At 37.5% G+C, this 16,138-nt stretch overlaps 1 protein-coding gene across 1 annotated transcript in view; it reads left to right on the forward strand.

The window, feature by feature from the left end:
* The window catches only part of LOC140142591 (uncharacterized), a 30,765-nt gene extending 18,919 nt beyond the window's left edge, over window positions 1-11,846 (forward strand). The window contains 7 exon segments of the mRNA XM_072164586.1: window positions 1,016-1,283; window positions 2,789-2,995; window positions 4,292-4,421; window positions 6,178-6,264; window positions 8,974-9,069; window positions 9,578-9,774; window positions 11,343-11,846. Of these exon segments, the coding sequence (XP_072020687.1) occupies window positions 1,016-1,283; window positions 2,789-2,995; window positions 4,292-4,421; window positions 6,178-6,264; window positions 8,974-9,069; window positions 9,578-9,774; window positions 11,343-11,463 (1,106 nt within the window). The 3' untranslated portion in view covers window positions 11,464-11,846.
* The last annotated feature ends 4,292 nt before the right edge of the window (window positions 11,847-16,138 follow it).

Genomic DNA, 16,138 nt, shown 5'->3' on the forward strand with positions numbered 1-16,138 from the left:
CACATTTTATGGCAAATCATTAAAATTGATATTTTTGATATTTAACAGTACTTGAAGTAAACTTTATAAATCTGATGATTTATAGTTAAAGTGTATGTAAGGCGGGATGAAAAGCCGACGATCAATTGAAAATTTTGACCTTTCGTATTGAAGATATGGATTTTTTCCCAAAACACCAAAAAAGATAGGTCTTTTGGGAAAAAATCCATATCTTCAATATGAAAGGTCAAAATTTTCAATTGACCGTCGGCTTTTCCTCCCTGCTACATACACTTTAAGAATATATCATTAGATTTATATAATTTACTTCAAGGACTGTTATATATCAAAAATTTGAAAAATATCAAATTTTTATAATTTGTCATAAAATTTGTATTATATTGTGATTTTCAAAAATGAAAATTATTTGATATCAGAAAGACATGCTTCGTATTCAGAATGCAATTCGATAGGTCTGAGGTGCTCTCATATCCACAAAAAATACTGTTGAAACCCAATAAACGCTCATTTTAGATCCCTTAAGAGTAGTCTTTCAATAAATATTAATTGTAAGTGAAAAACATTGATTATTTTTTAAACATTATCGTGATCTGTAAAAATCATCATTCAAAAAAAGAAATGTGACCCTGATTTTCAAGATTTAGGGTCAGTCACTGAGGGCAACACAAATTTTTGTTTGCCCTATGGAAGGTATGACCTTTATCTTCCACTCAGGGAGTGCGAAATGCGGTTACCCTAATGGGTGACTCCATTTATAATCTACACCCTGTGCCAAAGTTCAGCAAACTGAAAGGTGGGAATGTTCAGAAAAAGGATAAGCAATAAAAACCAATGAAACAGATCTTCGATAAATTTTCAAAATCTCTCAGTCAACGTGCAATCCTATGTTCCCACTCAATTTTTTACTCAAAATATGACCATGACTGGTCGCTGGTCGATATTTAACCTCCTCCATCCCTAACGAGTTTCATTTATATGAATTTGTAAGTAACACATTTTCTCTCTCTGTGTGCAGATGAATCGGATCCAACAATCAGAGTGCCTCCACCACAAGCCCCGCCACCACCTCCGCAACAGCCAACTCCAGTCCCTTCAGCCTTACAGCAACAGTTGCATAGCCATTGTCAGCAGCCTGTGACAGAGATCCGCCTACCCCAGCACGCCCCATCACCGTCATGGATGCATCAGAGGTTGTATCATCAGCAGCAGAGGAACCAGGAGGCGCAGAGACAGAGTCTACAGGCTCACGCTGATCAAAGAAGAATACAAATGCAACAACAGAGGTAAATGATTTATCCTGCCTGCAAAGCACCACAGCAGCTAAAGGAAGTATCCCATCATGCATTACAGTCTGTCTGCTTGCTCCATAGCAAATGTATACAAAATACAAACAAGAGCCGCTTAGATATTGAGAGCTATGGATAGTTTCACAATACTTTAGGGGTCATTTTTTTGCAAACAAAAGTCTTAACCTCCCCTGATTTAAGCCACTATTGACAGTTGAAGTGAGGGATTTTGTGTACATTTTCTATTGCACAAACAGTTTTATTATGGTACTGCAGAGCATGATGGGATACACCTATCAGCTGCTGTGGCAAAGCACGCAAGTATAGCGTTTTTGCTACCAGAATTTTTTTCAAAGTCCAAATTTCTACATTGTGTATTCAAATTTTCAGTCCATTTTTGGGACTTTTTACCCAAATTAACTTGCTGTTTCAGGGTTTTTTTTCCTCACCTCTTTCAGGCTTTTTAAGGTTATTAATTATTTTAAACTGTTGTGATTTGGTAGTTCACAGAATCTTCATGAATGGTAGTGAGCTTTGGCAAAAACTGCATTGCTCAATTCATAGCGAGTGTGTAGAAGAATTAAAATATCACAGGTATAATTTAATAGGTGCTGCGGTTCTTGAGTTACGTTGTAAAGAGGGCTGAAACAACAACACTTTTGTAAAACGTACATAACTCATTAACAACAATAAATTAAGCAAGTTTGCAAAGTATACGATTTGTAGATTGGACTTTTGCAAAACATCAAGGTGTTAATTTTCAATAATATATTGAACTACATAATGAAAATCAATTTTTTTAGGTTGCTTCGACCAACAATACCTCGTCTACCCATAAGTGGTTCCAAGTGACATCTCTGCGAAAAGAACATTAAACTTATAAATGACCATGTGATCTCACTTTTTCAGCACTTATCCTGTAAATTATGTAGTTTCAAATTTGACACGATCAAGGGAAATGAGTCGGATGGCGCTAATATTGATTTTGAGATATTGACAAAGAAAGTGTTAAAATTCTTTTGTTTTATATTGTTTTCAGCGATTGATAAATTAACATAACTTCACGAAGAAAAGTTGTATCAACATGAGGTTTTCAGTTTCTGAAAGCTCAAAATGTCCTCTTTAGAAACATGTGTAAAACTCATTTTCGACCAGGATCGACATGCGACTCATTCCCCTTGATCTTGTCACATTTGGACATGACAGATCCCAAAAAAAGATAACTTTGAATGTAAAAATTGTAAACAAGTTGAAACCAGGAGCGCCACTTGAAAATGTGGGGTGCGAATGGATGAGATGCGACTTCAAATTGCCAAAGTGCTAGTTGGAGCACATACTATCAAATTCTGCATGTCATATTTTGGTGATATTAACATGCTTCCTTCTGTTTCTTCATAACCAACAGGTGTGTACAATGAAGATCCTTCTCATTTTGTTTGTTGATTTAGTTTTGTTAAATCTGTAAACATGACAGATATTTGTATGATTCTACATCATTTTAGGCCTCACGAGCTGCAAGTTCGGGCACGTCGGATGCAGCAACTGTTGGAGCAGCGACTACATCAGGTACAAGCTCAGCAACAGCAAGCTCATCAGCAGCAGCAACAGCAGCAGCAAATGCAGCAGCACCTACAACCCCCACCACACCCACCGCAACCTCCAATGCCAAGTCAACCGTTGGATCCTGAGGTAGTGCCTGCACATCACATGTAAGTATACGTTGGTGGGGCGGGGAGGGAGCACCTGCACATCACATAAAATATACGCTGGAACCGGAGGGGGACCTGCAACCCCCACCACAACCACCAATGTCAAATTGGTTCCTAAGTAGTACCTGCACATCACATGTAAGCATAAGCTGGTACTTGGGGATGGTAGGGGCTATGCACCCTCCACAGCCTTCAACAAAAAAACGCTGTGTACTTCTTAATATTAATACACTGATCTTAAAGGATATGAGTCAAGGAAGCCAATAATCGCATTTATATTTCCATATGTTTTGCAGTTCGTGAGTTAAGGTTAATATAGACCACTTGACATGTGACGTCATTGCCCGTCAGATCAGTATGCACACAAATTATGGCAATTTCCATTGCTCTTTGCCCCTCTTCGTACTTTGCTCAGGGCATTTTAAATCACTCACCACATTTCATATAGTAAAAGAAAGTCATAGAACAGTAGCGGTTCGTTCAAGCATATCGATATACCAGTTCCTCGCCTTTGTTGATAAACAATGATGTCAAATGGTCTATATCAAAATGAAAGTTTTCAGCATTTTCCCCTACCCATGAAAATTCGTACACGTATGGCGGAAATTATAGTACCCATTCCATTCCTCTTGTGTGTCAGCTTTGTTTATCAAAATATTGAGTGCAACCACAGATGTTCAGTACACAGTATTAATAAGTTAGTAAACCAGAGTTCGTAGTATCTGATCCAAGAAAATGCACTTACTGTGTACGTTTCAACAACCACTGTTGTCTTTGTCAACACTTGATGAGGAGTGACTGCAATCTACTGACAACCAACGCTAGAGGGATTTCCAGCGTGATTTTTTGGGTTGCCAGTTGGTTTTCCTTTTGGGGATGTTTTAAATCCCTGTTGCAGGAACTCATCAAAAATGTGAGTAAGCTGGTACGGCCCCTCGTCTCTGTTCATAGTTGTGCGCCCCTCTTTCTAATTTCCACAGCTTCTTTGATCCAGCGCTTATATCTATCTTGCTCTAGTGCCAATGACCTCAGCTTCCCCCCACCCAATTACATGGTTCTTATCAACAACATGGTCTGTTATGGCCGACTTGTGCGTAGTAGTTAAGGACTCTTTCCTCCCTGCTCTAGTGACCACGGTGCTGCTGACTTTTTCCACTTCACTTTTGTTCAATCAGTATTAATAAGGCAGGGATCATACAGCTCACGGTCTCATCCTTCAATAAAGTCTTGACAATAGGCTATGTTCATGAAGGATTGAGCCTGATGTAATTTCATCATTTTTTTTAAAACTTGCAGCGAACCAAGACTAGATAGCTTTCCACAACACAGACATCTCCACCACCACATGCACCATTATCACCACACGGGACCTCCGCCACCGTACCAACCACATCTACAACGAAGCAGCTTTATGTTAGGAGAATATGTAAGTGTTAGTTATATGGTTTGTTGAAGAGTTGTTATGATGATTTTGTGAGGTTTTGAAAAACAAGATACATTTTATTATGGCCATACATATATCATGCAGAGACGCCCTGTGGGTGTGAAATTTGTATTTAGAGGGTTGTTTACTAGGAGCAAATTTTGAATGAAAAAAGCTTAAAATCTGGGTGAAAATTCGCGAAGTATGACTCAATTTCGGTTTGTTTCCGGGTTCAAAGATGGCGGCGCCCATACAAATAGAGTATTATGGGTAAATACCACAAAATTACATTCTATAAGTTCATTTTTATGCAAGAATGTGATTTATCTCCTTAAAAATTGTGAAGTACAACTCGCTTCCCGGTACGTTTCCGGGTTCAAATTCAAGATGGCGGCACCCACGCAAATAGCATATTATGGGTAAATGTGACAAAATTACATAAGTGCATTTTTATGCAAGAATGTGATTTACTTAAGTTTAAACTTGCAATTTCACGATATCTTAACACGCAGCAAATGTAATTTTAGGTTTATTCACATGATATACATGTAGCCTGGAAATGTCGGCATTTTTAAGACTATTTATAGCCAGATTTGGAAAGTTTTTTAGAGTGAAACAGAGTGGGCCGTCTTTCAGTCTTAATACAAATCCTTATTATAAAACAATTTTCATAGGTGAACTATATATTGTTCTGTTAATTTTGTTCTCAGTTGTGTCTTGGAAGATGTCCGTTAATTGAGTGTTTTAGTTCAATAAGACTAATCTCCACTAACCTCCGCTATTACTTGAGTTCATTTGCAAAAACATGAGACCGTCACCTTGTGCTGCCTTGTATTTGGAGTTATTTGTAGTTTGTCCTGTCTTATTTGATATTTTTGTGCACATGTCTCTTTTTTGGATTGACATGAGCTTTTAAAGTGCTTGACCAGATTGATGGCCCCATCCCACCACCCCCACCCCCACTTAACCCCATGAAAATGCATTATGCAGCTAGGCGTAAGCTCATGTTTTTCCTATAACCCATTAAGTTTGAGGCTGAACAACAATTTTTAGGCGGCATGAACAAGAACATGATGGTAGTTTATTCCCACACCACAGAAGTTGTTTACTTTTCTATGGGTCACTGGGTAATAGAATCCAAATTCGCTTGAGCAATTTAACTCAAAACTTGGAATAGGAATGTTTGGATGATGATCCTCAATATCAGGGCACGGTGGCTTATTGGTTACGGCCTTGGACTCATTACCTGAGAGCTTGCTAGACGTGCGTGGGTTTCAGTCCCCGTCCCACCACCGTGTTGCGCTCTTGTCTCGCTTGCCTCACTCCACCCAGGTGCAAAATGGGAAGCTGTTAGGGGTAGTCACAGTCGTTGTACTGATGAACCCTGCGCCATTTGTAGGCTGCAAACGTCGTTCCGACATGTTCTAATGACGGCGGAATAAATGTAAAGCGCTTTGAGGCTGTGTACGGCATAAAGCGCTATATAATTATTAATATCTACATTTATTTTTTTTTATTTTAGAAAACACAATTTGATACAATTGGTCCTCAGTGTGAGGAAGAAAGTAAAGTGTGTTGCAATTGGACCACAATCTGGTCATGCTCCTCCCTAATTTAGCAAAATAATATATTTTTATGCAAAAAATTAACACATTTTTAAAAAAACCAGGGCAGCTGGATGTATCATGAATTTAATTAGTTTTTTTAGTCTTATTGATCTTTAATTTTTGTCCCTCTTGATTCAATTTTTTTTATACAGGGTGTGCCAATTCATGGTCATCCAATGTACGCACCAATCCACCCATTGCATATGATGCGCGGTATACGAATCAGACCTAATTACGAGGTAAGACATCACTGGAGGAATTATTTGTTTGTTTGTTTGTTGGTATATCGTTGTTTGTTAGTGTAGTTGTTAGTATATAGACATAGTTGTTCAATGGTATATAGGAATATTACTTGTAAAATGCACAGTTGTGGGCATGGTTTCAAAATGCACTCTATCAATATTTGGGACTGTCTCCGGTGATTTTGAATTGAACTATACAGCAAGAACAAGAGTAAAGATTGTAGACTTGCCAGAACCTAGCTGGATCATAAAATGCCCTAACCCACATCTGTTTCATGGTTTCGGTTCCACACACCCATTCTTTAGGGTAGTAAACTTGGAATATCGCTTAAGCTCAATGCCCCATATTTCTGATTTTATGATGATAGGTGCAATGTTATAAAGCATGCTGTAGTGTTTCAGACATTAAGTGCCATTGAAGCACCAGGATGTTTGGATTTTTTTTTGGTTTTTTGGGGGGGGTAGATATTGGAGGTGAATTTTTTTGGGGTAACAATCTGTAAAGTTGCCTAAATTTGGGCAATTTTACCTCACCTGTGAAGATGTAATTAAGTAAAGAGAGATAGAGATGCGAGCTAAATATTTTCATACCAACACTAATAGGAATTTTGTCCCATCATCTGTCTGAAGATCATATGTGACCATCCACCACAAAGTGGTAGTAAAGTCGGCTCTAGATCATTTTCTGTTTATTGCAGATTTTGAAAGAATTCACTTTCAGCTTTAAAATGACACCTCAACCAGCTTCATCAGACATCTGGAAGTGAAGTTATGGTTCATCAAAGGTCAAATTCCTAGTATATTTAACATAGAAATCCAATTACTGTTTTTGATTGTATCTCAAAATGGAAAATGCCGACTTTACGACCAGTTTGTGGTGGATGGGCACATATGCCTGTAGTCTGGAATTCGGTGCATTAACTATTATATATACCTCAAGCAATCAAAAAGTATTATGAACATCTCAAATAATGACCTAATTAGCCACACATCTGTGGTCATGAACTTATTTACATAATATGATGACAATGAAAATACTAAATTCTTTAAATGATGTGTTAAATATTTCATGCCAATGTAAAAATTTAGTCAGGCCTTGATTTTTGATTTTAATGTGCACCATGTATTGCAATGATAAAACTCTTATAATTTCATATTTCGAAAGAATTTACAACTACCGTATTTCGTGAAATAGTCGCCCCCCCCCCTCAAATAGACGCCCCCCACCACTTTTTTCAACCAAGATGTTTCAAAATTCTGATATTTCCATGCTATCTTGTGTAGTAAGCTTACCAAGTTGCTCACATGGTTGATAATAGCAGCAATAAATGGCGAAAATCTGCATCGGCAACCCGGAAGTGAACCAAAAGTCAGTGTCAAAAGTTCATAGTTCGTAATTTTAGCGTGACTTTTAAGCTTACCTAATGATTTTAACGGGAATTGTTCACGGCCCTGCACTTCTTAGATCGCCTTGATAAGAGTTCGTAGCCTTGTTGTCAACAGAGGGCAGTAAACGCGAAGTAAAGAATATCCCATATCGCGCTGATGAGAAGAGAAAAAACGGTAGAAAAAGCTCGTTTTCGTTCGAAAATTGACAAGTAACTTGCACACATTTCTAGATACAGTTACTATAAGGTAGATGCGATGTATTCAAACCATTTATTAACCATTTCCTTTTTAGGGAGCAATAATTATTTATCATGAATATTATTGTCATGTTGATGACATCATAGTTACTCGCATTTTGTTCATTTTTAAATTTTGAAACATTTAACGCTCAACGTCACACAAAATCAATCACATATATTTTTCTTTATTTCACCAGAGTGTCCTTGCCAAGATTCTAGCATCAGACCATGCGCTTTCTCAAGATACAGCCTTCATAGGTGTTAGGTCACTTCTGTACAATTCTTATAATTTGTTTCATGCATACAAATAGCGATGCACGTTTTTGTTGTGTTTTTGATAGGTTTTCATGTCCGATTTTTACAATAAAACATTATTCCCTATAGAAAAACAATATGGCAAAACATACAACAGTTTGTAACATTCTCCATGAACTTAACCATCTATGTTTGGATTGTGATGTAATTAACGTGTGTAATGAGATTTTCTCTTTCTGAATCTGACTTGTAAAAAATTATTTATCATCACAATTTTTCATCAAATTCATACATTTCTGGGTCAAAAGTCAGGTAGAACACTTTGTGGTTTTGAAATTTGGTTTAGAAATAACGCAAATAAAATCATTTTGGTTGATCAAGCAGTTGCTTTTTATGATTTTCAAGGCAATATGCATAAATGATGAATCTGCATGTACATAATTTTTCACTTCAGTAAGCTCGTCTTTTGACCAACGTTCATTATTGATCACGGGTTATATTGTATGCGATTGACATCAAAGAACCACATGTGTATGAGCTTGTGCATTGAATTGAATTACACAATGGTTATTCAGGTTATTGATCGCTAGATGGAAGCGAACATGATACATATTACGTAGGATTCCATGCCTGTGCGGGGATTTGAACCCTAGCGACCAGAACTATGAACACTTTGAAGTGTTAGCACCTTGCAGGGCCGTGTGTTGTGCTAAAAATGACCTCTAATAAACGCCCCCCCTTGGGAAAATTTGACGAAATACGGTATGTAAATGTAAATTATTGACTTAATGTGAACGTTGTTTTTGTTGCATTTTATTTTCAGGATCTAGTACATCTTGGGGAGAGATTAGGCCAAGTGAACAGAGGGGCTTCCAAGAGAACTATAGATATGCATACACTACCACACAAATACCATAAGGTAATTGCGAAGCTTGAAAGTTTATTATCGGGACTTCCTTCAGAAGATAAATAAATGAGGTGTGTGCCATTGTCAGTGGACTCACCAGTGGCCCCACCCGTGAGGGTCAGTAACATAATTTGTCCCCCTTTCTGGATTTTTTTCACACACCTGATGTTATTTTTGAAAATTGGTTATGAAAAAGATCAGGAAATGTGTTCTCTAAAAATTAGAATGCATAACTTGTAATTAGCCTTTGTACAATCTTTGGGCTTGATTGTCACAGGATACAAAAAGTGCCCTAAAAATATTTTTGGCCCCTATTCCCAAAAAATGACTAACAAAAATCAAATTTGACTTTCATTACCCAGTTAGACCTAGCTAACTAAAGGATTAAGATTTAGCTATGTTTCATTTGGCAAAACAGGATAATATTTTTTAATACAAACAAAAATTACCGCTGTATCTTTCTGGAACGGGGAATAAGTACAACACAAACATTTATTCCACTTCGTTGTCATCCCTACAGCCACAACCAAAGAAAGTTGTCAAAACAGAGCCAGACAAAGATGCGCCTAGTACCAGTGAAGAGAACAACGAGGCGGAAGACGGAGAAGACGTTGGCGCGGCGGCTGCCTCGGCAACGGAGAAGGTAGAGGAAGATGAAGATTTGGATGAAAAGTGTACTATATGTCTGTGTAATTTTGAAGACGAGGAGGATGTCAGGTGAGTTTTTTTCTTACAGAGCCTCTGATTGGTTAATTACATGATATTATCATCTCAGTGACCAATCAAAATGGAGCTTTTAGATCTCCGGGTACTTTTAAGCTTTATCTCCCATCAGACCTACTGACCATATCTCGGATTGGTTAAATACATGATATTGATATAGTCCTCTTTGTAACCAAAATGTAGTCCTTAGAGGCCAATAAATCGGCTGGTAGTGTCCACAGGGTTAATAGATGGTCTTAGGGACCGAGTTATGTGTCAGTTTATGTTTTTATCTGCATTCAAACTCTGGAGGTGTCCTTGTTACATTAACTGTTACAAACTCCACAGTTGCGATGACTCCACGTTTGGAGATAGCGTCAAACAGTGTCTCTGAGCCATAGAATTGGGCATAACACTAAGAAAAGTAAACTGTGCCTGTGCGTAGCGCACTATAAATCACTGCGCTTTAAACACTAAAACTGGTGCACGCTGTGTGTACACACTACACAGGCTACCCATACAAGAATCCTAAGAGCTGATAATGGATATTGTAGTTATATGTGATGCGATCAAGCAAAATCAGTCGGAACTCAGAAATATCGATTTTGAGATACAGCCAAACAAAGGTAAGATGTCCTTTTGTTTCCTTCTGTTTTGGAAACTCTTTAATTGCTCATATCTTTGGAACTGGTTGTTCAATTTCAATGTGGTTTGCTGCAAAATGCAGCTTTGTCAATGCCTTTTACTATCCTATAGGAAACTGAAAATTGAATATTTCCGAGTTCCGACTGATTTTGCTTGATCGCATCACATATAGGGTGTGCAATTTCAATTGAATGAACACAGCTTTCAACAGCTGTACTCGATCCAACCGCGACCGTATATCGCATATGTGATGCGATCAAGCAAACTGGGTTGGATGTCGGGAATATTGATTTTGAGATATAGCTAAGAACAGTATTCAATTTCCCTTGTATTTTATTGGTCTGGGCTAAACTAAAATAGGCATATGTCTAGAACTGTAAGTCTAATTGTGATGGGGGTTTCAGCAAAATAAAGCTCTGAGAATGGCTCCTATAATGAAATTGAAAACTGAATTTTGATTTTGATCGACATCAAGAATCATTTAGCTTGATCGCATCACATATTACAAACTACAACGCGACCAAACGACCTTGGATACAATACTAACCAATCACAAGTGTGTTGGCATGGTTGGATTTACTTTCGCTTTACTCAACGCAGCAGAGTCGCACACGATGGCGTACATCGCGCAGTGTGCGAAAAAAGAAATTGTCGCGCTATGTCAGGCTGCGTTCATCAATTGAAATTTCCACTATAGTTGCAAGTCCCTGATAGTGTGCTAAATGCATGGTTTATGTGGTCATTGAATTTGTGAAAAGTGTGCTGAGGCTTGTGGGTTTTATGCCTGAGCATAGTGCACTTGCATTCTTTTTTGTAGTCTTGGACAATTTGATTAAATGTATGTTTTGTGCGTGTTGAAGAGTTAACTGATCAATTTGCCCCTAAAAAGACCAAATATCAATCCGATTTATAATTTGTTGTTTCCGCATTTCTTTCAGACGACTTCCGTGCATGCACCTGTTCCATCAAGACTGCGTTGATCGCTGGCTTTCAACAAACAAACGTTGTCCCATATGCAGGGTCGATATAGAAACAAAAGGACCTAAGGAGGCAACTTGAACATGGAAAGGACAACTGTGAAAATGTGCAACACAATGTGAATCATGTAAGCAAGGGGTTCCAACCGATTGATCTCGACCCCATTTTAGGTCATGAGAGGTCATGGGGCCCAATAGGCTATATTTTTCCTTTCAAGATATGTGTGTTCCAAGGAAAACCGGTAACAGTGGAATGTTTGTAAATGGAATTGCTTTCTGTAAGGCTTTGTCATCAAGCCTGTTTTGACAGAAATGTTAAAAAGTAGTCGGTTGAAGCCGGTCTATGTTTGGCCAATTTACTATATTTTTACATAATTTTCAAAATGTACAGCAACATCACAATTATGTCATAGTTATGGGAGATAAGTACATATTTCAAGGGTTAGAATTTGGTTGCACAGTGATTGAAGACTGAAGAGGTTTACCAGGTTTGTTGAGTAATCAGCAAATTTGAGTTCTTTGTCAAGACCAGAGGAAAAACATGACGTTTTTGCTGACATTTTTGCCAAAATACTTGTTGTCAGTGTTATTGATGCATCTGCCTTGGAGTGGGAAACTTGACCGGCAGTGATTGAATTTTAAGGAGTGTGAGCGCGATTGCACGCCATCGCACGCACACCTTTCAATTTTTTCCCACACCTTAAGGGGGTACTACACCCCTCGATAAATTTGTGTCTATTTTTGCATTTTTCTCAAAAACTAATAACACTGGTAACAAAAGTTATGTATATTATAGGGGCAAGGAATCCAATTACTACACTGGAATTTCAGTGACCCAAGACAAGTGCTTCGTTATTTATGATAAGAAATAAGGTACCACTAGGATGTACCTCAATTCATATCATATATACTGAACCGCTTGTCTTGAGTCACTGAAATTTCAGTGTAGTAATTGGATTCCTTGCCCCAATAATATACATAACTTTTTTTACCAGTGTGTTATTTTTTTGAGAAAAATGCAAAAATAGTCACAATTTACCACAAGGGTGTAGTACCCCTTAATTCCTAATCTGCAATTGCATAGCACACCTGACAGCCCGCCTTAACATTTCCAGGAGTGCGATTTGTAGCACAAAATATGTGACTCCAATAAGTATATCCCCTCATTTGTTCATGGTGATATCTCCTCTCTTGGGGATCCAGACTGATCGTTCTATGACCCATCTTACCCTGCAGTTTTCTTCTCTATGTAGAGTTGGTGAACTGTCCCAGTCTACCGCTGCCTGACAGAGGGGAAAAGATAATCACTGAAGAAGAAGATAAGTTCACAGATCAGAAAAGCATGTGTTCTTGACAAAGAACTCGAATTAGTTTGGTTGCACAGTGTTGCAAATGAATTATGAGAATGAATTCACAATTTATTTTTCTATTGTTAACAATTCACAAGAATCTTTTTCAATCTATTTTGTGGACTTGGGCCAAAATTCTAACCCTGATTTAAGTAACAAAGTTATTTATTTAATACACCATTATACATAATTTTGAAGGATACAGCATTATCTTATATATTTACACACTTAAAGTAGTCAAAGAAATATATATGCTAAGTTGGCTGATAAAATGCTAGTTTTCTGAAATTCTTAAAAAAACACACCTCCAACACAATGTCACTTTACTAGAGTTTTCAGCAGAGAACTTCAGCGGTCTGTAAATTTGTGCAGTTTATGGCGAATACGGAAGTGGGATTCTGATTGGGTACAAGAATCACGTCATCACATCGGTACCTCATTCGCTGGTGAAGCTGTGTAGCAATGCATAACCTTGTTCTTTTTACACGATAATCAGACAGGGCAGACGGACACCGCTGAAGTAATTTGCTGAATGGTATAGTAGTATTTCAATAAATAATGAAACAAGAGAGCAAGTTATATCACACTATATACAGCTTTGATTGTGATTAGGCCTTTGAATGCTATGGAAACCAGTATAGTAGAGTATCAATTCTATCCAATGACAGGCTGTGTATAAAATGGCACAAAAGTAGGACTAGTCAATGTGCTGGAAAAGCTAAAGTGTTTACTACTATATCAATGTGTTTTACATATACTGACCAATAACAGATGATTAAACCAGAGAGCAACTTAATGTCAAAATATATACAGCTTTGATTGTGCTAAGGCCTTTGATGCAATGGAAGCCAGTATTAGAGTATCAACTATCTAACAAAAGGCTGTATAAGCGGCACAAAAGTAGGACTAGTCAATGGGAAAGTTTAAAGTGCTTACTAAGATACCATGTATCAATGTGATTTACATAATATACTGACCAATAGCAGACGACCATACATGTAATCCCATGGGCACTACTGCCTTTTTACAGTGCCTCTGATTGATCAATTGCATGATATATTCATCTGAGTAACCAATCAAAATTGAGCTTTTATCAGCAGGTATTTACCAGGGCAACCATCCCTGTATTAAAGCCTGAGAAGTGCCCCACACAATTTGCCAATTGCAGGTGGTAACAATGGCGAAATCGGCTTTGCACAGCCAAACGATAATAAACGTCGCCCCCTATTATAGTCATCATAATACCAAGGGACCGGTATCTAGTTATCTTGGATTTGTAAGTATGCAGTAATCACAGCGATGTTGTGAAGTTGATATTAGATTAGTAGTACTCTGCAAAGAAATGTCCATACCTTTTTTCCGTATGTCCCATGATGCACTATTGAAGATAGTATTTCCTTTGGAGGAATGAAAGCTGGCACTAAGTGTACATTTAGATAGGAGTGGTGTGCACCACTGCTCCTGCTATTTTGCAAATCGCATTCTTGACGTCTTACGCATAATGGACAGGCAAGTAACACTGTGTGATTTGTTTGACAGGCAATGGAATGATTGTCCCTCATGAATATGCGAGAATTCTCACTGCAAAGAAAGCATGGGCACATTGCCTGTTGGTGCACTATCTGTACTTCATTAACACTCCATACAGGTGTCTACTGCAGGCGACAGTTTTTTGTAAAAATTCAAACATTTTGGAATTGTACATTTTCATGATCATATTTGGAATCAACATGAAAAATGCATCAAAATGAGTACAAACAAGCCTAATATTGGTTCTGTGGTTCTTAGATAGCTCTTGATATTTTGAGAAAATATCTCAAAATTTGGGACTTTTTATGTTGATGCCTATTATGGCTAGCAGACAGAGCATTAATGCAAGCTCCTGGAATAGTGCTTGATGGGATATATGGAAAAGAGTACGTGTAGGAAACGCCTGTTTCTATAAAGAAATCTGTGTATAATGCTCTTATCATAGAAGAGACTTACAATCAATGTAATTTCCTTAGACGCCATAAAATATAATGAAATCAATTGAATATAATACTATCAATTGTTAAGATCGGCCAATTTGCATGTAAATTAAGCGGTGACCTGCGGTATCATAAGAGAAATACAGCCATAAACTGACAGATTGAGATCGAGAAAACTAAAGTAGAATTGTTGCACTGGGAGAAATGTGTTATTCATAAAGGATTTTTTCCAAAATTTGATTACAGTACACGAGGGAAATTCAAATTTTACATATTTTGAAAGTGTGTTTGCTTGTATTACACATGAGAGAGAAAAAACATTATTGTGAGTCTGATACTATTTACTAACAAAATGTATACATTAAGACAAAATGTGTGTTAGATGAATGTGCATCATTGTGTTTATTATACACCCACACATAGAAAACATATTTTACACCAAAAGTTTTTGTACTCTTATCATTTTTTGTATCTATAAATCAGTTATCTTCACCACTTTAAGTGCCCTTTTTATCTTGTTGCTGATTTAGCAATACTTATTTTATTGTACGATGCATAAAGTAGTAATGTCGTTCCATCAAGACGGCTGTTTTGACTAGTAGTGGGAAGAACATAACAACTGCTCAGTGCCAGAAGTGGGTACTAGTAAGGGCAATAGCTGCCATGTGTAGATGAGTACAATATACTGTGCAAATTGCCAAATGTTCACAGGACAGCTATTGCACTTGCCCACTTTTGGCACTGGGCAGTGGCTAAGTCTGTTTTTTTGATTGACTGTAACCAAAAACCCTGCAAAATATTTAAAAGCTGTTGAGAGTTGAGGGAAACTAGTATTCACTAGTTTCTGCTCTCTTGACTGACGCTAGTTTAGACCATGACTCAATTAAAATTTATGGCATCTCTGAAGTTTTGTGAATATATCTAGTTTCCTCCAAGTTTCATATGAAATGGGCTATTCCATTTAAAATCCACACTACCCCTGTAGAAAATTTAGCTTAAGTCTTCCACAGAGGGAGTACAAGTTTCGAATAGAATAGACAATTGTTTAACTTCCATTTGAAAATACTCACTCCAGTTGTGAAAGATATAGGTAAAGCCATAATACAGTGGGAGTATGGGTTTCAAAATGATTAACTCTGACCAATTACAATTGAAAAACATACTCCCCCTCTGGAAGATAAATCTTCCACAGGGGTAGTTTGGATTTTAAATGGAATAGCCCAATTAAACTTATTGTGGATTAATTGCAATTGTATGATGAAGTGGCCATACTTAAACTGAATTTGTTGAAATAATGCCTGTAAATGGCTTGTTTTAGTATAGGACCTTTGACAGCGCTGTTGAAAAAAAATGAATGCAGCAATTTGAAGTGTCTCCAAAGCATGCGATTCACATCAGGCTATTCCAGTTGAAATCCACACACCCCTGTGGCAGACAC

The sequence above is a fragment of the Amphiura filiformis genome, chromosome 20, assembly GCF_039555335.1.
Source record: "Amphiura filiformis chromosome 20, Afil_fr2py, whole genome shotgun sequence".
NCBI classification, from domain to species: domain Eukaryota; kingdom Metazoa; phylum Echinodermata; class Ophiuroidea; order Amphilepidida; family Amphiuridae; genus Amphiura; species Amphiura filiformis.